The sequence below is a fragment of the Heterodontus francisci genome, chromosome 9 (assembly GCF_036365525.1).
Source record: "Heterodontus francisci isolate sHetFra1 chromosome 9, sHetFra1.hap1, whole genome shotgun sequence".
Taxonomy (NCBI): domain Eukaryota; kingdom Metazoa; phylum Chordata; class Chondrichthyes; order Heterodontiformes; family Heterodontidae; genus Heterodontus; species Heterodontus francisci.
Genome location: NC_090379.1, coordinates 115,312,331 through 115,336,635, shown reverse-complemented (window position 1 = coordinate 115,336,635; position 24,305 = coordinate 115,312,331). Strand labels below are relative to the sequence as shown.

At 43.6% G+C, this 24,305-nt stretch overlaps 1 protein-coding gene across 1 annotated transcript in view; it reads right to left on the bottom strand.

Annotated features, from left to right (window-relative positions):
- LOC137374003 (BRD4-interacting chromatin-remodeling complex-associated protein-like) overlaps positions 1-24,305 on the bottom strand; it is a 102,170-nt gene that overhangs the window by 60,914 nt on the left and 16,951 nt on the right. The window contains exon 6 of the mRNA XM_068039748.1: positions 11,962-12,228. Coding sequence (XP_067895849.1) covers positions 11,962-12,228 — 267 coding nt within the window. The remainder of the gene's footprint in view (positions 1-11,961; positions 12,229-24,305) is intronic.

Sequence of the window (24,305 nt, the reverse complement as noted above, 5' to 3'; positions counted from 1 at the left end):
GGCTGTACAGGTGACTTAGATGCAAGTGTGCAAGGCACAATTTCAAAATTTGCGGATGGCACAAAACTTGGAAGTAGGGTGAACTGTGAGAGAGACAGTGATCAACTTCAATAGAACAGACAGGCTGGTGGAATGGGCGGACACACAGTAGATGAAATTTAATGCAGAGAAATGTGAAGTGATACATTTTGTTAGGAAGAACAAGGAGAGGCAATATAAAACAAAGGGTACAATTCTAAAGAGGGCGCAGGAGCAGAGGAACCCGTGGGTTTATGTGCCCCAATTTAAGGTGACTCGCAAAAGAAGCAATGGCGACATTGGGAAAAGCTTTTTTACGCAGTGAGTGGTCAGGATCTGGAGTGCACTACCCGAGAACGTGGTGGAGGCAGATTCAATCGTGGCTTTCAAAAGGGAACTGGTTAAGCACCTGAACAGAAAAGAATTTGCAGGGCTATGGGGAAAGGATGGGGGAGTGGGATGAGCTGAGTTGCTCTTGCAGAGAGCTGGCATAGACATGATGGGCTGAATGGCCTCTTTCTGCACTGTAACAATTCTATGATTCTATTCAAGAAAGCTGATCCTCTGCCTGTATACCCTATGCTGGGGGTATTGCTTCCTTCAAGCTGGAGCTCTGTACTGTGGAGTGCAATGTAGCTGAGAAGGCAGCTGCTGCTGCTGCTGCTGTTGTTCGTGCTGCTCCTGGTATTTGTGTTGCTGCTCCTCTTGTTCCTCATCAGAGGTCCAAGATAAGTTGCTCCCATGCTGCAGTGAAGGTTGACAGCAGGGAAGTGCAGATCAAGGTGAGTAAACTACAAAATAGCAGAAATGACTCCCAAATTGTTGGAAATTGCATGCAAAGCAGTGAAAGCACATGTTCAGAACAAGTCCTGTGAGCAAAAGCCTTTTATCTAGGCAAGGAAGCAGCTGTACAATTTCAGTCTTTAAAGGCTTTCGAACCAGTCAATTTCACAGAGCCATTAATCCCTGCTGTGCTTCCACCTTGTTGACTCTGGCGAGTTTCACACAGCTCGGGAAACCCATGCACTGGCTGTTAAAGCCAGAATGCTGGGTTGAAGTCAGAATTAATTACCTCTTAGCACATTTAAATGGCGGCTGACCACCACCTTCTCACGGGCAATTAGGGATGGGCAATAAATGCTGTCCTGGCCAGTGACACCCACATCCCATGGGGGCTTCCCGTGTACCTCCAAATGCAAAGGCAAGACAATTTAAACCTTCAAGTAAGACAATGCAAGGTGAAAATAAATGAACTTCTGAGAAGTAAAAACCTGAGCACGATTCTCACACTTAACACAGCATCAGACTTGTTGCTTCTACAGAGGTACAGCCACCGAGCAGGGCATGGCCACCCAGAAATAAGGAAAGGCTGAAATATTTCTCCTTTACAAGAAATGGCAACCTGCTGCTCCATGTTTCACATGAGGCAAGACTTGACTGTGGGCTCAGATTCATTGCTTTGTTAATTCAGAACAATGTCTAGGCTTAATTATACAGTTTATCATGTAAAAAAGAAATATCCTTGGTTTTGAAAGCAGATTGATTTTGTTTCTCAGTGTACATTACAGTCCTAACATGGCATTCATGTTTATACCAGAAAAGTAAAAGCTCACCATTTGCCATCACAGTAGGAGTCAATTTCAAAGGCACCGTACAAAGCGCCCCTCTACTTCGGGCAACTCAGTAAACTTCTCGCACCTTTGTTGCTGATGGAGAGCGTTTGAAATCCTCAAACGTATCCTGACATTACAGTGGCAAAATGAATTAAACAATAAAGAGAAAGGTGTCTAAGGGTCTCTTTCAGTCTCCACCTGGTCTTATTGTACGAGGATTTAATTTTTAAACACACTATGTTTTGAGCTCCCCCTTGGTGAATCCTTGTTCCAATTATAAGGCACAGAAATGATCACAACCAGGCTTTCTTAGGTTTAAAGAAGAAAAGTGAAATTTATTAAAACTTATTCAGTTAACACCTATGGATACACGCCATGCCCCACGCTTGCATGTATACACGATACGCACATGCAAATAGAGACAGAAAAGAGAAGATAAATAGTGGAGAGGTTTGAGGCAATATCACAAGAGTTTCTTGTTACTGTGCTTTGAGCTCACTATAGTCCTTCTGTAGGTAATTCTTGCTTTTCATTGAAGCCCAGTATTCTTCTTCAAACTTGTTCACTGTAGGAGACTTTTCTCTCTTTGGGTTTCTGTGTCTTCAATGGATTCCAAAGCTGGTGAGAGTGAGATGAGAGCAGACAGGAGAGAGGTCTTTTCAGTCCAGGAGCAAAAAGCTTTCTGAGTTCAAATTCTCTGTGGCAAGTTCAAATTCAAAAAACTCCAACAGTTAGTCATGTGACTAAACTGGTCTGACCACGCCTGTTTGTGTATTCGGCCATCTTAGCAGTTAACCTGGAATGCTAGCCTCTCCACCTTTAACATCTGGTAATCAAAGGTCCAATGTAGATTAAATTGGAGCAGGGAATGGCCCCTTAGTCCTTTGTTACTATGCAAAAATGTCTGCCCACTCAAGGGTCTGGTGGATTTTTTAAAAAAACAAGTTCTTTCTTTACTCCAGTAACAGTTTAAAAAAGCGTGAAAAAAATGTCTCATTCTTGGCAGGTGGGGGCCTGCATGACAGTTTCATATATGAACAGTTAAGGGTGTGATTCAAATACATTAAAATCAATGTAACTGTCAGCATTGTTCTGTGTACATTTTAACAATGTAGGATTTGGAGTGTGGGGTTTCTGTAACCCGTGATGGTTTTACCACTCACCGCTTTTGGCAGGCCAATGCAGTGTGGACGGTACCAGCGAACCTTTCTCTCTTTCCTTATCTCAAGTCCATGCACCATCCTGCAGTACAGAAGGTGAATGGGCCATAACTCCCAGGCCTCTAGTTGAATGGTGTAGCTGGGTCATTAAAATGGTTGGAAGAAGGGAGTTCGTGCCTCATTCCCACCCCACGCCACTTTAACTGTGCAAAATGGAAATTGGGAGGGTCTCCACATCCCACCTCACCTCCCTGCCAGACAGGGGCCTACTTAGAAAGAAAGAACTTGCATTTCGATAGCGCCTTTCACAAACTCAGGTGGTCCCAAAGCGCCGGACAGCCAATGAAGTACTTTTGAAGGGTAGTCATGGTGTATCGTAGAAAACGCAGCAGCCAATTTTCACACAGCAAGATCTCACAAACAGCAATGTGATAAGTGAGGGATAAATATTGGCTTCAGGCCAGGAGATCTTCTTTGCTCTCCTTCAAAATAGTGCCATGGGATCTCTTACATCCACCTGAGAGGGCAGACTGGACCTGGGTTCAACGTCTCCTCTGAAAGACGGCACCTCCGACAGTGCAGCGCTCCCTCAGTACTGGAGTGTCAGCCTGGATTAAGTGCTCAAGTCTCTGGAGAGGGACTCGAACACTCTACTTTCTGCCAAAGGCATTGATGCTACCACTGAGTCAGGGCTAATACTCAAGATTCTTTTGAAACTGCAATCCTATATAAAAGGATCTTCAACAACAGAGTAGCTCCTGAAGTAAGCCTTTCAAATAAGAGATGATGTATTTGTATTATCTGATCACGGCATCTGAATCCTGAGACTGTTGTTTTCAAATCTTCATGCTCTTCCCCTGGAAAACAGTATGAAGTTCTGGGAAGATTTGCAGGCTGATTAACAGGCTGACAGGTCACATCGTGAACACACCTTCCATGGTTGCAACCATCTTCACACCAGCCAATAACATGGTTTATCCTATATGGCGGAAGGGTTTTATGGGCTCCCACAACCCATTGAATCCTGATGCGTATATGACACATATCCTTTGTACGTTGTCATGGTCCTGTAGTTTAGCTTCCAGGAAGATACGGTTTGCCTTTAAGGCTTGCAAGGGATCGGTATTGCTTTAAGAAACAGCATGCCTCAGGAGTTATAGGAAGGTGCATTTTTGTTGCCTTAGAAACAGCCATTTGGAGACTTCCAGTCAAAGGGTGCATTCCCGTTACCATAGAAACAGCCACTGGGAGTGAGTCTCATGCAATTGTTACAATTCAGTTTTGAACTGGCTTTGAGTTGAAGACAGTTTGTTCTAACAGACACAGACAGACGACACAGCTGTGATGACAGCACCTGGAAAAAGAGCTTTCAACCATTTAAACTGAAGGAATAGGTTGACAGGCCGAATGGCCTACTCCTGCTCCTATGTTCTATGCTTAGTCTGTTTAATTATTATCTCTCAAGATTCTAAGAAAAAGTCAAGCCAAAACAGAGATCTCTGGTGATTTAAATAGAAGAAAGGGAAGTTAGACTGTGACAATCTTTTATCCCTCAAAAACTCTAAAGTCAGCTTGATTCCACTGAAAGAGTTTGCAAGTCGTATATTGTTGAAATTCGCTGGAGAAGGAAAGCAACATTCCGGGAGGACTTCAAGCAACATTCCGGGAGGACTTCAAGCAACATTGGACTGTTTAGTTTAGAGATACAGCACTGAAACAAGCCCTTCAGCCCACCGAGTCTGTGCCGATCATCAACCACCCATTTATACTAATCCTACACTAATCCCATATTCTTACCACATCCCCACCTGTCCCTATATTTCCCCGCCACCTACCTATACTAGGGGCAATTTATAATGGCCAATTTACCTACCAACCTGCAAGTCTTTTGGCTTGTGGGAGGAAACCGGAGCACCCGGAGAAAACCCACGCAGACACAGGGAGAACTTGCAAACTCCACACAGGCAGTACCCAGAATTGAACCCGGGTCGCTGGAGCTGTGAGGCTGCGGTGCTAACCACTGCGCCACTGTGCCGCCCTATTTGTAAGGACTCTAATTTTTCTATTTTAAATGTTGTTTATATCTTCACAGTGTTTAAGAATTTAGTTCTTCTAATTAATGAGTTAATTTGTTGATTTAAAGACACCTGGTTTGGTTAGTCTCATTCGAGGGTTAATAGATGGTACAATATGGCTGGGTCTTTCTTTAATTTGGAAAGTTTAAATTATATGTTAGCCGAGTGATGGGATTGAATTAACAGTGCATCAGTCCCACCACAATCAGAATCGTATATTTTGATTGGGGACTTTGACAGGAGCAGTCTGTTGTAACAACATGGATTGCATACTGCGGAACTAGAAGGAACGCAAAGGCTGCACTGGATTTCTAAACTTGGATTAGACCTATGGAACATAGGGAACAAAGGACTTAGGAGCAGAAGTAGGCCATTTGGCCCTTTAAGCCTGCTCCACCATTCAATAAGATCATGGCTAATTTGGTTGTGGTCTCAATTCCACTTTCCTATCTGCCTCTGCCCATAACCCTTGACTCCTTTGTCTATCAAAAATCTATCTAACTCAGCCTTGAATAAATTCAATGACCCAACCACCATTGCTTTCTGGGAAAGAGAATTCCACAGACTAACGATCCTTGGAGAGAAAAAAATTCTCATCTTCACTTTACAAGGGAGACCTCTTATTCTTAAACTGTGCCCAAGATCACCTCTCATTCTTCTAAATTCTAATAGGTATAGGCCCAATCTGTTCAACCTTTCTTCATAAGATAAGCCCTTTATCCCCAGAATTAGTCAAGTGAACCTTCTCTGAACTGCTTCCAACGCAATTACATCCTTTTTCAAATAAGAAGACCAATACTGTACACAGTACTCCAGATGTGGTGTACAGCTGCAGTAAAACGTCCCTACTTTCATACTTGATTCCCCTTGCAATAAATGCCAATATTCCAGTTGCCTTCCGAATCACTTGCTGTACCTGCTCTGTAACCTTTTGTGATTCATGTACAAGGACACCAGTTAAATATTATACTGCTTTTCTATTCTTCCTGCCAAAGTGGACAAGTTCACATTTTCCCACATTATACTCCATCTGCCAAATTTTTGCCCACTCACTTAACCTATCTATATCCTTTTGTAGACTCTTTCCCTCCTCTTGACATCTTACTTTCCTTCCTATCTTGGTGTCATCAGCAAATTTAGCTACCATACATTCAGTCCCTTCATCCAAGTCACAGACATAAATTGTAAATAGTTGAGGCCCCAGCACTGATCCCTGTGGCACTCCACTAATTACAGCTTGTTAACCCAAAAAAGACCCATTTTTCACTAGTCTCTGCTTCTTGTTAGCTAACCAGTCCTTTATCCATGCTAATATGTTACCCCCTACACCATTTGCTCTTTTCTTGTGTAGTAACCTTTGATCTGGCACCTTATCAAATGCCTTTTGGGAATCTAAGTAAACCACATCTACAGGTTCCCTTTATCTACCTTGTCTGTTACTTCCTTGAAGAACTCTAAATTAGTTAAACACAATTTCCCTTTCACAAAACCATGTTGACTCTGCCTGATCCCATGATGATTTTCTAAGTATCCTGCTATACCGTCATTAATAATGGATTCTAGTAACTGCCCTACGACAGATGTTAGGCAAACTGGCCTAGAGTTTCTTGCTTTCTGTCTCCTTCCTTTCTTGAATAATGCTATTTTCCAATCTGCTGGGATCCTTCCAGTATCAAAGGAATTTTGGAAGATTATAACCAAAGCCTCTATTATCTCTGCAGCCACTTCTTTTACGGCCCTGGGATGCAGGCCATCTGGTCTTGGGGACTTGTCAGGCTTCAGGTCTAATAGTTCCCAGCACCTTTTCCCTGTCGATGGTGATTGTTTTAAGTTCCTCCCTCCCTTTCACCTCTTGATTTTCAAGTATCTTTGGCAGGTTTTCTAAGTCTTCTACAGTGAAAACACAGACAAAGTACCTGTTCAACGCCTCCGCCATTTCCTTGTTTTCTGTTATCAATTTCCCAGACGCTCTCTCTAGAGTAACAACTCTAGCTTTAGTTACTCTTTTCCTATTGAAATACTTGTAGAAACTCTGACTATCTTTTCTTATATTACTAGCTAGTTTTCTCTCATACTTTGCTTTCTCCCTCTTTATTTTATTCTTTGCTGGTTCTTAAAATCTGTCCAATCTTCTGACCTATCAATAATCTTTGCAGATTTCTACAGTGTTTCTCTCAATTTGATACTATCCTTAACTTCCTTATTTAGCCATGGATGATGCATTTTTCTCAAAGAATCTTTCTTTCTCACTGGGATAAATCTTTGCTGAGAGTTATTAAATATCTCCTTAAAAGTCTGCCACTGCATCTCTACGGTCCTACCTTTTAACCTAGTTTCCCAGTTCACTTTAGCTAGCTCTGACTTCATACCCTTGTAATTTGCTTTGCTTAGGCTGAAAACGCTAGTCTTAGACCCACTCTTCTCCTTTTCAAACCGAACATGAAATTCTAGTATGTTATGATCGCTGTCGCCTAGAGGCTCCTTTACCATGAAGTTTTTGACTACTCCTGTCTCATTGCACATTACCAGGTCTAGAATAGCCTGTTCCATAGTTGGCTCTAGAACATACTGCTTTATGCTTTAATCCAGACCTCCTTATGCACATAGGAATAAGAGTTGACCATTTAGGCCCTCGAGCCTGTTCCATCATTCAATGAGACCATGGTTGATCTGTGATCTTAGTCCACATACCCGCCATTGCTCCATATCCCTTAACAGCTTTGGTTTACAAAAATCTATCAATCCCAGATTTAAAATTAACTATTGAGCTAGCATCAATTGCCGTTTGTGAAGACAGTTCAAAACTTCTACCACCCTTTGCATGTAAAAGTGTTTCCTAATTTCACTCCTGAAAGGTCTGGCTCTAATTTTTAGAAATGCCCCCTGGTCCTAGACTCCCAAACCAGCAGAAATATTTCTATCTACCCTATACCCCTTAATATCTTGAAAACTTCAAGTAAATCACCTGTTAATCTTCCAAATTCCAGGAAATACAACCATAGTTTGTGTGATCTCTCCTCATAATTTAACCCTTGGAGACCAGGTATCATTCCAATAAATCTACATTGCACCAATATATCCTTTGTGACTCTCACATAAAATACAGCAATTTAAACGACAAGAACTCAACCTGAAGAGTCATAAAAATAGACTTTTCTTTTTTTTTAAAGTGTACAATGTGCTAAAAATGGCTGCCAAAGGTCAAAAGACCTGGCTTTGTATATTCAATCTGTCTACTGTCTGGAATGCACAAAAGAATACATTCCAAGCTAAGAGATGTCAATTGCACCCATGCTAAACCCATCAGGAGGCATTTTCCAATTGAATGGGTTCTTCTGAAACAAAGAAGGTGTGAAGTAGCCACATCCTGGGCCATTGTTGGTCACCCCAGGGAAGATCTGTGTCTCCCAACAGAGACAAAGGTGTGAAACCATTTTTGACCTTAAAAGTAGCTGTCTGGACAGAGGAGAGAGACCCAAGACAAAGCATCACCAAAGCTATCCAGCTGCGACAAAATCCAACATGCAAGAAGGGAGGCACCCTGCTGCGAATTCTTAATTTCAACTTCTGCAGTAGTGAACTGGAAGTGATCCTCCGTCCTCAAACTGAACTTTCAACCAGAGAAATCTATAAACACCTCAGCACTGCAACTGAAGAGAGCTTGACCTCCAAGAGAATTCAACAGGTTTACCGTAAACCCCGACACCCTACCCCACTTCAAGACACTTCTCTCTTTTCCTCTCTATTGGTTCCTTCTTTTGTGGGTGTGCATGAGTGAATGCATGAGTGGGTGCAGCTGCGACAATTTCAGGATAAGGCATATTGCTCAATAATTAATGAATCTTACATTTTAGATCTACAAGAAAACCTGTCATTGTCTGCTTATTGGACAAATAAAACACAAAAGGGTTAAAACCCTAATAACAAAAACACTTGCTGCGATCAGGTGGGAGTTGAACAGTGGGAACCACCCACACCCCTCACCATGCGGCTGTAACACCTTCCTAAGGTGTGGTGCTCACAGTACTCCAGTAACCAGGGCTTTATATAGCTGAAGCATTGACTTCAACCCTCTTGTATTCTAGTCCTAGTAGATATAAAGGCCAGCATTCCAATAGCCTTGGTGATTATTTTCTGCACCTGTTCATGCCATTTTCATGATCTATGTACATGGACCCCTAAGTTTCTTTGGGCCGCCATGCTTCTAGCTTTGCACCATTTAGAAAGCAATCTACTTTATTTTTTTTTTAGGTCCAAGTGCCTGACCTCACATTTGCCTACACTGAAATCCATTTGCCACAGTTTTGTCCATTCACTTATCAATATCTCTTTATAATTTTATGCTTTCATCTACACTGCTTACGATGCTGCCTATACAAACATACGAACTAGGAGCAGCAGTAGGCCATTCAGCCCCTCGAGCCTGCTCCGTCATGCCATCAGATCATGGTTGATTTGTTTGAGGACTCAACTCCACTTTCCTGCCTACCCCCTGCCTACCTTTTTGTCATCAGCAAACTTGGATTTGTGGCTCCCTATCCCATAATTTAAGTTGTTAAATTTTTTTTAAATAATTAAACAAATCCTTGGAATAGGGGCTTCTGATGCTTTAAACCATGAACACTTAAAAAAGTGATGGCTTTAAAAAAATGTTATTTTAGAGTTACAGCACTGAAACAGGCCCTTCGGCCCACCGAGTCTGTGCTGACCAACAGCCACCCATTTATACTAATCCTACATTAACCCCATATTCTCTACCACATGCCCACCATTCTCCTACCACCTAGCTACACTAGGGGCAATTTACAATGGCCAATTTACCTATCAACCTGCAAGTCTTTGGCTGTGGGAGGAAACCGGAGCACCCGGAGGAAAACCACACAGACACAGAGAGAACTTGCAAACTCCACACAGACAGTACCCAGAACTGAACCCAGGTCGCTGGAGCTGTGAGGCTGCGGTGCTAACCACTGCGCCACTGTGCCGCCCATTGAAAATATGTGTATCATAATTTGCTTTTAACTTTACCATTAACAGCAATGTTTTTAATATTGTCATAAATGTCCTCTAATTTGAACATAAATAAGCAACATAGATCAGAAAGGAACAAAAATTAACAAATTGCAAAAATTCTTGAACTGAAATTTGCAGCCACCAAACCACAGCAACCTGCACTTATATGGCATCTCTAACACAGAAAAACATCTCGAGCTGCTTCACAGAGATGTAAGAGAAAAAAATGGGTATTGAGCCAAAGGTATCAGCAAATATTAGCCAGAGTGATCAAAAGCCAGGTCTAACAGGTGGGTTTTAAGGATGGTCTTAGAGGAGGTCAAGTAAGCGGAGAGGTGCAGGGAGAGCATGCGAGAGTGCGGGGCCCAGGCAGCTGAAGTTACAGCCACCAATGGCGAACCAAAGAGGGGATGGACAAGAAGCTGGAGTCAGAAGAGCAGGGTGTTGCAGGTAGGGGTGTTAAAGCGCTGGAGGAGGCAATAGAGAGAGCCAGGAGAGGGGTGAGGGCACTTACAAACAGGGATGAAAATTAGAGTAATGTGCCTTGGAGCCAATGTAAGTCAGTGAGCACAAGGATGATGGGTGAACATGAGATATGGGCAGCAGAGTTTTGAATGAGCTGAAGTCTACAGAGAGTAGATTCAAGGACGCTGGCCAGGAGAGCACTGGACTAGTCACGTCTGGAGGTGACAAAAGCACGTATGAGCGTTTCAGTATTACATGAGCTGAGGCAGGGGCAGAGACAAGCATGTTACAAAGGTAGGCAGTTTCAGTAAAGGGGCCGGATTTTAACTGAATATCTATAAATTCTTTGTTCTTTCTAGTAGCAGTTAGTTTTGATTTTCCACTCAGAGGCTACAGAATAAATAACAGATTTAGTTGTTTTTGGACTTCATCTTTCTCTCAAAATGGACAAATTGTTGGGGCTACATAGTGGTTGTCTGGGAGTGGTGGTGTGCTCCAACTCAAGAATAGGAAAAGCTAACACCACCAGTGTAGCCTTGTACGAATTGGTTCACCAGAGAAGTTAAGTCCTGCAGATGACTGTAAGCTGGATCATACCTGGTATGGATGGCATTCTTCCATCTACGAAAGATGGGACACGCAGCAAACAATCCATTTAAGCAGGGTGTCTTCTCTTGGTGCACTTTTGTTGATGGCTGTGAAGGCCAATCCTTGAGACGAAGGTTCTGTTACAAGTGCTGCATGTGAAGCTGCCAAGTGACACTGAGTTGTTGTTTTTGACATTGGCGCCAGTTGCCAAGCTGCTGTAGCAACTGGTCATTGTGGTAGCACACACCAGTCCACAGTATGTGTCGCCATTTCCCTCTTTCGCCGGCTAGCGTGATATTCGACATTTAGGGCCTTCATGTCAAGCTTGCAAGCATCCTTGAAGCGGAGCTCTGGGCGCCCCACTGGTTGTCTGGTCCCGGCTACCTCACCATACAGGAGGTCCTTGGGTATGCGACCGTCTTCCATCCTGCGGACGTGTCCGATCCACCAAAACTGCCTGGAGCTCTGCCTTTGAGAAGACTGCCACATTTGTGATTTTGTGATGTCAGATCATCGACCTGAAACTTTAACTCTGTTTCTCTCTCGACAGATGCTGCCAGATCTGCTGAAAAATCTATCAATCTCCACCACTGATGGCTGTGCCTTCAGCTGCCTGGGCCCTAAGCTCTGGAATTCCCTCTTTAACCCTTTCTGTCTCTCTACCTCCCTTTAAGGCGCCCCTTAAAACCCTCCTCTTTGGCCAAGCTTTTGGTCACTTGTCCTATTGCCCCCTTATGTGGCAAGGAGTCAAATTATTGTCTTAATTACACTCCTGTGACATGCCTTGGGAAGCTTTACTACATTAAAGGCGCTATATAAATGCAATTTGTTACTGCTTTGAAGGAGGATAGCAATAAGGATCTGACAGACAGTAAATTGAGCTTCAATAAATGAATAATTCTAGTGTCAAAAATCACAATCTTAACAACAGATTTATTGTTAGAACTCTTACTGGCTTGGCTTCAGGACAAAGGAAATGAACATGTAATTGTGCAATTAAAGCTGCTGTGAGTTGGAATCAATTCATACCTGGCTTGCCAAACCTGGCAGGAGGTGGCTGGACTGACTCTGAGGTAAGATTGTTTGGTTTTTGGGCTCTATTAGAACGGTGCTTGTCGGCACGAGGATGCTGCTTGTTTGCACTGCAGATCCAATCCCACTACTGACGATGACAGATGTTGGGACACTGTTGGCAGTCATTGGCGCTGCCAAGCCGTTGGAAGAGGTCAGTGAGAGACCTTTCTCCTGTTGGAGCTTCAAGGCCTGCTGGTAAAGGAGTTGTTGCTTTTGCTCTTTCTGTAATTGAAAAGGTTAAAAAAAAATTAAAGAGACTGTCATGGACTGAAGATAAACCATCTTTATCAATAATGTAAATTTAAGCGTGCTAATGGTTCAGCTGGTTAATGTACTTTCCACATTACAACAACTTGCATTTATACAGCACCATTAAGATGGCAAAGTGTCCCAAGGTGCTATCAAACAAAAATTTGACACTGATCCACATGAGGAGACATTTGGACAGATGATGAAAGCCCAGACAAACAGGTTGGTTTTAAGGAGCATCGTAAAGGAGGAAAGAAAGGTAGAGAGGCAGAGAGGGTTTAGGCAGGTGAAAGCGCAGCCACCAATAGTGGAGTGATTAAAATCAGGAATGCTCAAGAGGCCAGAACTGGCCGAACGTAGAGATCTCGGGCGCAGTAAGGCTAGAGGAGATTACAGAGATGTGGGAGGGCGGAGGGGTGGGGTGAACTCATGGAGGGATGTGAAAACAAGGATGAGGATCTTAAAATTGAAAGGTTGCTTAACCAGCAATCAATGGAGGTCAGAGAGCAATGGAGAGATAGGTGAGCATGACTTTGTGTGAGTTAGGACACAAACAGCAAAGTTTTCAATGACCTTAAGTTTGCAGAGGCTAGAAATAGGGAGGCCAACCAGAAGTATGTTAGAATAGTCAAGACTAGAGGTAACAAAAATATGGATGAGGGATGAGCTGAGGCAAGGGCAGAGTCTGGGAATAAGCACTCTAAGTGGTATGTGTTCGGAAGCTCACCTCAGGGTCAAATACAGCAAGGTTGTGAACAGTCTGGTTCAGCATGAAGTTGGTGGCAAGCAAATGAAGTTTGTAGTGGGGACTGAAGACAATGGCTTCAGTCTTCCCAATGTTTAGTTGGAGGAAGTTTCTGCTCAGCCAGTACTGGATGTTGGACAAGCAGTCGAATAATTTAGAGACAGTGGAGGAGCTGATAAAGGTAGCAGTGAGGTAGAGCTGGGTATTATCCACATACACTTGGAATCTGATGTCTTATTTTTGGATGGCGTCACCAAGGGGCAGCATGTGGATGAAAAATAAGAGGGGGCTTTGGGGGACACGAGAGATAATGATGTGAGAGCGGGAAGAGGAGCCATTACAGGTGATTCCCTGGCTACGGTTAGACAGATAAGAATGGAACCAGGTGAAAGCAGTCCCACCCAGCCGGATGACAGTGGAGAGAGATGGCGTGGTCAGCCATGTCAAAGGCTGCAGACAGCTTGAGAAGGATGAGGAAGGATAGTTTACCTTTGTCAGTCACATAGGATGTAATTTGTGACTTTGATAAAGTCATTTTGGTACTGTGACAGAGCAGAAACCTGATTGGAGGGATCCAAACATGGAGTTCTGGGAAAGATGGGCACAGATTTGGAAGGCAAGAAAACGTTCAAGGACTTCGGAGAGGAAAGGGAGGTTGGACATGGGCTGTTGTTTGCAAGGACATTGGGATCAAGGGTTAGTTTTTTGAGGAGTGGAGAGGGAGGGTTAAGGCAGATTTGAAAGAAGGGGGACAGTACCTGAGGTGAGAGAATCATTAATAATATTAACTAACATAGGAGCCAAGAAGGGAAGTTGGGTGGTCAGCAGTTTAGTGGGAATAGGGTTGAGTGAGCAGGAGATGGGTCTCATGGACAAGATGAGCTCAGACAGGAGATGAGGGGAGATAGGAGGGAAGCTGGAGAAAGATGTGAATTCAGGGTTCGGGCATGGGGAATTATTATCCCGGTGAGCTAGGGGAAGATGGGAAGCAGAGACAGCTGATCAGATGATCTTGATTTTTGCATAGAATTTATGGCACAGAAATAGGTTATTATGTTCAAATGGTCCACACTGCTGTTTATGCTCCACGGGAGTCTTCTCCCATCTCTCTTCATCTAACTCCATCAACATATCCCTCTATTCCTTTCTCCTCATGTACTTATCCAGCTTCCCCTTAAATTAATCTATGCTATGTGCCTCAACCACTCCATCAGTCATGATGTCATTACAGCACAGGAGGAGACCATTCTGCCAAACGAGTCCATGCCAGCTCTCTATAGAGCAATTCAGTCAGTCCCATTTCCCGGCAAGATTATTTCCCTCAAGTGTCTATCCCATTTCCTTTGAAATCATTCATCGTCTCCACTTCCACAAACCACATAGGTAGTGAGTTCCAGGTCGTTACCACGCGTTGCCTAAAAAAGTTCTTCCTCACATCCTCCTGCATCTCTTGCCTGAAACCTTAAATCTGTGTCCCCTAGTCTTTGTACCATCAACTAATGGGAACAGCTTTTCTTTGTCTACCTTATCTAAACCTGTCAGTCAATCTCGTATACTTCTATCAAATTTCCCCTCAATCTCCTTTACTCCAAGGAGAACAAGCCCAGCTTCTCCAAACTAACGAGCATACTGGAAGCTACATGTATTAATACACAGGGCCTTGTTCTTTGCAGACTGAAAGAACGTGTGCAAACATTGCGCCTGTTTCAGCTAAACAAAATAAGTGACAGGCATTCATTGGTTCATTGGTCAAGGCATTGCCCTGAGGAATCAGAGTCAAGCTGCCTGGTTTAAATTTCAAACAAAGTATGGCAGTTAACTGTCAGTCACCGTAAACTGGTGCATTCTCCATGGCAATGCCTCTACCAATTAGAGTACACTTGCTAACCATTCAGCACTCTCTTCTCATGCAGTATAAGTTGTTGTTTTCCCTTACATTGGTATTCTTGCAGATTGTCCTGATGAGTGCAAGACGAAAAGTTTGACTACATGTCTCTATTTTCAGCAATACTCATTTATATATCCCAAAAAAGCAGTGATCCTAGCACTGACCCTGGGGAACACCACAGTCTGCCATCCTCCAGTCTGAAAAATAACCATTTACCATGACTTGCTGTTTTCTGTCCTGACCCTTCTCTTCCATGAACCTCACTTTTGTTAGACAGCCTTATATGTGGTATTTATCAAATGCTTTCTTAAAAACAATATAGATAACATCCACTGTATTCCTTTCCTCAACCTTCTCTGTTACTTCATCAAAAAATTCAATTAGGTTAGTCAAACACGATCTGCCTTTACAAATCTGTGCCACCACAGCACAGACATCATGAACTGACTTTGAGACTAACCATCTGTGAAGGTAACAAACTACACACCACCAGCTTTGGGCTGTACAACAACCACTAGAGCTCCACACTACCTCCACAACTGCAAGACTGAATAATCAGACCTGCAATTTTTTAAAAAAAACCTTTGTTCCCAAGAGTACTCAATAATCTTCTTTGAACCAGAAACATTTACCTCACTTGGGACGTTAAACTACCTCTTACCCTTTTCTCTCTATTCTTGTCTATGTATGTGTGGGTGAATGTGTGTGCAAATGCAGTTGCGATCATTTCGGGATTTGTTTCAATAGTTTTTTTTTTACCAATGAGAAAACCTGTCATTTGTCTGTTTATGTGACACTCGGGCAAAAGCATCATTTTAAGAAAACACGACTGCAGTCAATTTGGAGGTGAACAGTGTGAACAACCCACACCCCTTACCACCTGTCTGTGACAAATTGAGGGCTCGAAGCCGAGAGTCTGAACAATCAGACTAAACAAAAGATTTGGAAAAGGGAGGACAATTGACCTCCAAAACTGTGGAAACAGGAACAAACACGTTTTCTCATATCCGTCTTTTTTTCTCGACGGTGCAAGAAACAAAAGACATGGCCAGATTTAATGCTGAAGAGTTTATAGAGCAGGGAGACATAGCCCATGATAAGTTAAATAAATTAAGTATTAAAGATATAAAAGGTGGGAGTCACTTTCAAACAAAAAACAAAGAAACCTGAACTCGTTAAAAATTTAGCTAGCCATTTTAATCTTGTCCCTGAACCAGAAGGAACAGGCATGGAACCTGAAACGGATAAAATTACACTGGCTCAGATTCAAGTGGAAAGGGACCTTACTATGAGAAAATTGGAATTAGAGTTTGAGTTGTGAATGAAACAAGAGGCAGCGGAAAGAGAGAGGCAAAGAGAGGAAGCAGCAAGAAAGTTGAAGTTAGAAAAGCTACAAGGTGAACATGCTACCAGCCACTCAAACCTTATCCCGAATACGGGGGAAAACGTTGATGTTTTGAGACACTCAATGAGGAAGAGGTCGAGTCTTACTTTATCTCCTTTGAGAAAGTAACTACCAGGCTAAAATGGCCGGAAGAATATTGGATCCTCCTCTTACAAAAGTGAATTGACGGGCAGAACTCGCAAAGTTCAGTCCATACTACCAGAGGAAAGCTCCCCTCGAGTATGAACAGACTAAAGCTGGTTTATTAAACGCATACAAAAGTTAGTTCCTGAACCCTAATGGCAACAGTTTCAAACTGCGAGGGAAAAAACCTACACAAACCTATACTGAATTTGGAAGAATTAAACACATGGTGTTCCATCACGGGATCCGATCTCTCAAGTTTGACCTCTATGAAAATTTGATAGAAGTGAGTTTGCAAGAATTAGAACATTACTGCGCAGTACAGGCCCTTCGGCCCTCGATGTTGCGCCGACCTGTGAAACCATCTGACCTACACTATTCCATTTTCATCCATATGTCTATCCAATGACCACTTAAATGCCCTTAAAGTTGGCGAGTCTACTACCGTTGCAGGCAGGGCGTTCCACGCCCCTACTACTCTGTGAGTAAAGAAACTACCTCTAACATCTGTCCTATATCTATCACCCCTCAACTTAAAGCTATGTCCCCTCGTGTTTGCCATCACCATCCGAGGAAAAAGACTCTCACTATCCACCCTATCTAACCCTCTGATTATCTTATATGTCTCTATTAAGTCACCTCTCCTCCTCCTTCTCTCCAACGAAAACAACCTCAAGTCCCTCAGCCTTTCTCCGTAAGACCTTCCCTCCATACCAGGCAACATCCTAGTAAATCTCCTCTGCACCCTTTCCAAAGCTTCCACATCCTTCCTATAATGCGGTGACCAGAACTGCACGCAATACTCCAGGTGCGGTCTCACCAGAGTTTTGTACAGCTGCAGCATGACCTCGTGGCTCCGAAACTCGATCCCCCTACTAATAAAAGCTAACACACCATATGCCTTCTTAACAGCCCTATTAACCTGGGTAGCAACTTTCAGGGATTTATGTACCTGGACACCAAGATCTCTCTGTTCATCTACACTACCAAGAATCTTCCCATTAGCCCAGTACTCTGCATTCCTGTTACTCCTTCCAAAGTGAATCACCTCACACTTTTCCGCATTAAACTCCATTTGCCATCTCTCAGCCCAGCTCTGCAGCCTATCTATGTCCCTCTGTACCCTACAACATCCTTCGGCACTATCCACAACTCCACCGACCTTCGTGTCATCCGCAAATTTACTAACCCACCCTTCTACACCCTCTTCCAGGTCATTTATAAAAATAACAAACAGCAGTGGCCCCAAAACAGATCCTTGCGGTACACCACTAGTAACTAAACTCCAGGATGAACATTTGCCATCAACCACCACCCTCTGTCTTCTTTCAGCTAGCCAATTTCTGATCCAAAGCTCTAAATCACCTTCAACCCCATACTTCCGTATTTTCTGCAATAGCCTACCGTGGGGAACCTTATCAAACGCCTTACTGAAATCCATATTCACCACATCCACTGCTTTACCCTCATCCACCTGTTTGGTCACCTTCTCGAAAAACTCAATAAGGTTTGTGAGGCACAACCTACCCTTCACAAAACCGTGCTGACGATCGCTAATGAACTTATTCTTTTCAAGATGATTATAAATCCTGTCTCTTATAACCTTTTCCAACATTTTACCCACAACCGAAGTAAGGCTCACAGGTCTATAATTACCAGGGCTGTCTCTACTCCCCTTCTTGAACAAGGGGACAACATTTGCTATCCTCCAGTCTTCCGGCACTATTCCTGTCGACAATGACGACATAAAGGTCAAGGACAAAGGCTCTGCAATCTCCTCCCTGGCTTCCCAGAGAATCCTAGGATAAATCCCATCTGGCCCAGGGGACTTATCTATTTTCACACTTTCCAAAATTGCTAACACCTCCTCCTTGTGAACCTCAATCCCATCTAGCCTAGTAGTCTGAATCTCAGTATTCTCCTCGACAACATTTTCTTTCTCTACTGTAAATACTGACGCAAAATATTAATTTAACGCTTCCCCTATCTCCTCTGATTCCACACACAACTTCCCACTACTATCCTTGATTGGCCCTAATCTAACTCTAGTCATTCTTTTATTCCTGATATACCTATAGAAAGCCTTAGGGTTTTCCTTGATCCTATCCGCCAATGACTTCTCGTGTCCTCTCCTTGCTCTTCTTAGCTCTCCCTTTAGATCCTTCCTGGCTAGCTTGTAACTCTCAAGCGCCCTAACTGAGCCTTCACGTCTCATCCTAACATAAGCCTTCTTCTTCCTCTTGACAAGCGCTTCAACTTCTTTAGTAAACCACGGCTCCCTCGCTCGACAACTTCCTCCCTGCCTGGCAGGTACATACTTATCAAGGACACGCAGTAGCTGCTCCTTGAATAAGCTCCACATTTCGATTGTGCCCATCCCCTGCAGTTTCCTTCCCCATCCTACGCATCCCAAATCTTGCCTAATCGCATCATAATTTCCTTTCCCCCAGCTATAATTCTTGCCCTGCTGTATATACCTGTCCCTGCCCATCGCTAAGGTAAACCTAACCGAATTGTGATCACTATCACTAAAGTGCTCACCTACATCTAAATCTAACACCTGGCCGGGTTCATTACCCAGTACCAAATCCAATGTGGCATCGCCCCTGGTTGGCCTTTCTACATACTGTGTCAGAAAACCCTCCTGCACACACTGGACAAAAACTGACCCATCTAAAGTACTCAAACTATAGTATTTCCAGTCAATATTTGGAAAGTTAAAGTCCCCCATAACCACTACCCTGTTACTCTCGCCCCTGTCGAGAATCATCTTCGCTATCCTTTCCTCTACATCTCTGGAACTATTCGGAGGTCTATAGAAGACTCCCAACAGGGTGACCTCTCCTCTCTTGTTTCTAACCTCGGCCCATACTACCTCAGTAGACGAGTCCTCAAACGTCCTTTCTGTCGCTGTAATACTCTCCTTGATTAACAATGCCACACCCCCCCCCTCTTTTACCATCTTCTCTGTTCTTACTGAAACATCTAAATACCGGAACCTGCAACATCCATTCCTGCCCCTGCTCTACCCATGTCTCCGAAATGGCCACTACATCGAGATCCCAGGTACCAACCCATGCTGCAAGCTCACCCACCTTATTCCGGATTCTCCTGGCGTTGAAGTAGACACACTTTAAACCAAGTTCTTGCTTGCCAGTGCCCTCTTGTGTCCTTGTAACCTTATCCCTGACCTCACTACTCTCAACATCCTGTACACTGGAACTACAATTTAGGTTCCCATTCCCCTGCTGAATTAGTTTAAACCCCCCCGAAGAGCACTAGCAAATCTCCCCCCCAGGATATTGGTACCCCTCTGGTTCAGGTGAAGACCATCCTGTTTGTAGAGGTCCCACCTACCCCAGAAAGAGCCCCAATTATCCAGGAAACCAAAACCCTCCCTCCTACACCATCCCTGCAGCCACGTGTTCAACTCCTCTCTCTCCCTATTCCTCGCTTCGCTATCACGTGGCACGGGCAACAACCCAGAGATAACAACTCTGTTTGTTCTCGCTCTAAGCCTCCACCCTAGCTCCCTGAATTTCTGTCTTAAATCCCCATCTATCTTCCTACCTATGTCGTTGGTGCCTATGTGGACCACGACTTGGGGCTGCTCCCCCTCCCCCTTAAGGATCCCAAAAACACGATCCGAGACATCACGAACCCTGGCACCTGGGAGGCAACACACCAACCGTGAGTCTCTCTCGTTCCCACAGAACCTCCTATCTGTTCCCCTAACTATGGAGTCCCCAATGACTAATGCTCTGCTCCTCTTCCCCCTTCCCTTCTGAGCAACAGGGACAGACTCTGTGCCAGAGACCTGTACCCCATTGCTTACCCCTGGTAAGTCGTCCCCCGCAACAGTATCCAAAACGGGATACCTGTTGTTGAGGGAAACGGCCACAGGGGATCCTTGCACTGCCTGCTGGTTCCCTCTCCTTCCCCTGACAGTAACCCATCTACCTACTTCTTTTACCTGAATTTAAAAATAGCATTCCCCTTAACATAAAGACTCACACTGAAGAACAAAGAACTCCAAGGGTAAGAAAAGCAGCTGCGAGGTCAGACAATTATGAGCTTACTCATAAATCCTTTTTTTTTAGGGAAAACCCTTCTATAATAATCCCCAGAGGTCGAGGAAGGACAGAAAGTGTGATAATAATGATTACAAGATGGGGTGCTAGTGAAAAGGGAACCAAAAGTGAGAATGCTCTCACTAGTAAGGAAAGAAAATGCAGGGGGCAGGAATGTTTTCCACAGACCTGTATGTTCCCATGGCAATAAACATGTGAAAGCTGACTGATGTAAATTAAAAGGGAAACCAATAAATGTTGTAAGAGTTCACAAGGCTCGCCGAGAAAAGGGTGCCCAAATAGGCAAGCCTGTGACCCTAACCACAAAAATGGACCCTCAAAGAATACCGCCCTAGATGTGGCAGAAATATTTAATTTAATTTTTATTTATTTAGAGATACAGCACTGAAACAGGCCCTTCGGCCCACCAAGAACCACCCATTTATACTAACCCTACAGTAATCCCATATTCCCTACCACCTACCTACACTAGGGGCAATTTACAATGGCCAATCTACCTATCACCTGCAAGTCTTTGGGGGTGGGAGGAAACCGGAGCACCAGGCGAAAACCCACGCGGTCACAGGGAGAACTTACAAACTCCGTACAGGCAGTACCCAGAATTGAACTCGGGTTCAAAATAGAAAAGATCCCTGAAGATTAACAGGATTTTGTTTCAAAGGGAAAGGTGTCCCCACACCTCTCTAATGAGACAGGGCAATCCATTATCCTGCTCCAAGATACAGGGGTCACTCAATCCTTAATGTTAGGTAAAGGCATGACCTTTCCACCAGAGAGCCCGCTCAAGGCAAAGGTTCTGGTAAGAAGCATTGAAGAAGGATACATGTCAGTGCCCTTGTATCAGGTCCACCTGCAGTGTGACCTCATATCTGGACCAGTTCCAGTAGGGATTGCTCCTCGTCTGCCTGCGCCTGGAATAGATTTGCTTCTAGGCAATGACTTGGACCCAGTGGTCTTAGACCAGCCAAATGAGGCCAAGGAGACAGAACAAATAAAAGAGGAAGTCCCTGGAATCTTTCCTGCCTGTGGAGTAACCCAATCCATGTCTAAGCAAACTCCAACAGAGCCAGCTGGGCCAGAAACTCAGTCAGACGACTCGGAGGTCTGGCTGGCTGAAACATTTTTTGGAGATTTAGGGGAGCTTTACAAAAGGCCCTCCTCAATTGAAGCCCAGCAGACAGACCCTGATTTAAAAAGGATAGTGCTGACAGTTTAAATTTAAAAAATGAAATCCTAATGAGGAAGTGGAAGTGGAGACCCCCCCCACCCCCCACAGCAACCTGCAGAGGAGGAGTGGACAGTAATTCACCAAATTGTACTTCCCTTTAAATATCGTAGGGAGATTCTGAGGATTGCCCATGAAACCCCAATGGCTAGGCACGTGGGTATCAGAAAGCCTGGATAAGCCAACACTTTTGCTGGCCTCAAATCCACCAGATGTGGTTAACGTTTGCAAGACCTGCCATACCTGCCAGGATGTTGGGAAACCACAACCTCCAATCAAATCGGTTCCACTATTCCCCATTCCTGCTTTCAAGGAACCTTCCAGTAGAGTTCTAATCGATTGTGTGGGACCCCTACCCAAAACCAGGACTGGTTATCAATACCTTTCAACCATCATGGATATGGCCACCCAATTCCCAGAAGCTTCTGCGAACCTCCAAAAGCCAGATTCAGTGGCCTATACCGTATATGGAAAAAGGTCAGTGACATGAATTACTTGATTAATACCCAAGACCGGAGAAAAAAGCGAAGATTTCAGTGTTGTATCTCTAAACTAAACTGCGTCACATCAATACGTTAAAACAATACTACAGGCGAGAACCAAACAGACGAGTAAGTGTATGCCAAACAATGAGAGCAATAGAGGAAGACAGCTCTAGTGAAGAAGAACTAGATGAGGAAGAGAGCCCAGAAAACTCTCAAATTGAACCCCCCACCATAAAATTGGAATACACAGAAATATTAAGGAGACTAGACACCATATTCAACTATCTCTCTGACCAACAGAGACAGGACCTAGCAATACTGCTAAGGGAGTTTGAGGAAATTTGCAGGGACAAACCGGGTTGCACATCCTTAACAATATACGATGTAGATGTAGGAGAGACCCCATCAATAAAACAAAACGCTTACAGACTGACTGCTGACAGATTGGCTCAGGTCCGCACAGAATATATGCTGGACAACAATTTAACTGAACTCAGCCAAAGCAGCTGGAGTTCCCCTACGTACTGGTACCCAAACCTGATGGATCAACCAGACTTTGCATTGATTACCGCAAAATTAATGTAATAACCCGAGCAGACTCACACCCAATCCCCTGTATAGAGGACTGCATTGACCGAATAGGAAGCTCCACCTACATCAGTAAAGTTGATTTACTGAAAGGATATTGGCAAGTTCCCATGACTACCTGAATGAAAGAAATTTCAGCATTTGTCACCCCCGATGGGTTATACCAATGTAAAGAATGTTTAAAAAGCACCCCAGCGACCTTCTAGAGACTCATGAACCAGGTGGTAGCTGGTTGAAACAACTGTGTTGTCCACCTGGATGACCTGTTAGTTTACAGTGATACATGGGAAGACGACCTGAACCATCTAAGAGAGCTCTTTAAAGGTTTACAGAGAGTTCACCTAGTGGCCAATCTAGCAAAGAGCGAGTTTGCTAAGGCTAAAGTAACCTATTAGGTCACAGCACAGGCCAAGTTTGAGTGTTGCCAAGGGCAGCAAAAGTACACGCCCTAGTTGATTTCCCCATTCCCAAAACAAAGAGGGAAATAATGTGTTTCCTGAGAACATGTGGGTTTTACCGAAAATTTGTTCCAAATTTCAGCACCATAGTTGCACCTTTAACTGACTTACGAAAGAAAAGTGTGAAAGTGATGTGGTCAGAGCAGTGCCAGCGAGCTTTCGAAAAGTTGAAGCCAATCTTAACAAATGACCCAATATTGGTAGCCCCAAATTTCAACAAGCACTTGAAAATGGCCATTGATGCCAGTGATGTCGGAGTGGGGCCGTCCTACTCCAAGACGATGATTCAGGCCTAGAAAGGCCGATTCAGGCCTAGAAAGGCCAATTGGCTATTTTTCCAAAAATTGAACAAACACCAAAGAAAATATTCCACCATAGAAAAGAAGGCATTAGGGCTCCTATTAGCCCTTCAACACTTTCAAGTCTGTGCCAATAACAGACATTGAGAAATTCAAATTTACACCGACCACAACCCCTAACATTTCCGGAAAAATTCAAAGGTAAGAATTCCAGACTGTTTTGATGAAGTTTACTCCTCAAGCCATTCAACCTTAAAATTGTACATATGGTAGAAAGAATAACATTATAGCAGATGCCTTGTCTGGAATATAAAAACACTGTACAACCAAAAAAGCCTGTACAGAACTCATGACTGAAAACCTCAGGAGTGCATGGGATGAACGTGTACACTGTTTGCTATCTCATATCTTACTTTCCTTCTTTCTGAGAAGAAACAAAAAAAAAAGAAACTTTTTTTTCCCTTGTCATGCACAGAGAGATGAAATAAACAATGAATTGGAAGAATTATGAATTTAAAGTCAACTGCTAAACTAAATCACAAGAACATGGACACTTATACACAGACAAAATGGAGTAGCAGCCATGTGACCCTCCTGTACTGGAAATCCATAAACCCATCTTCAAGGACGAGACTTGTCAACATTGTCTAAAATATCTCTGGGGAGAACCCCTTTGAAATTGAAAGGAGCTATTGCATTTTTAGGACTCTGATCAACATGAATGCATTAACAGAGGATGCTGA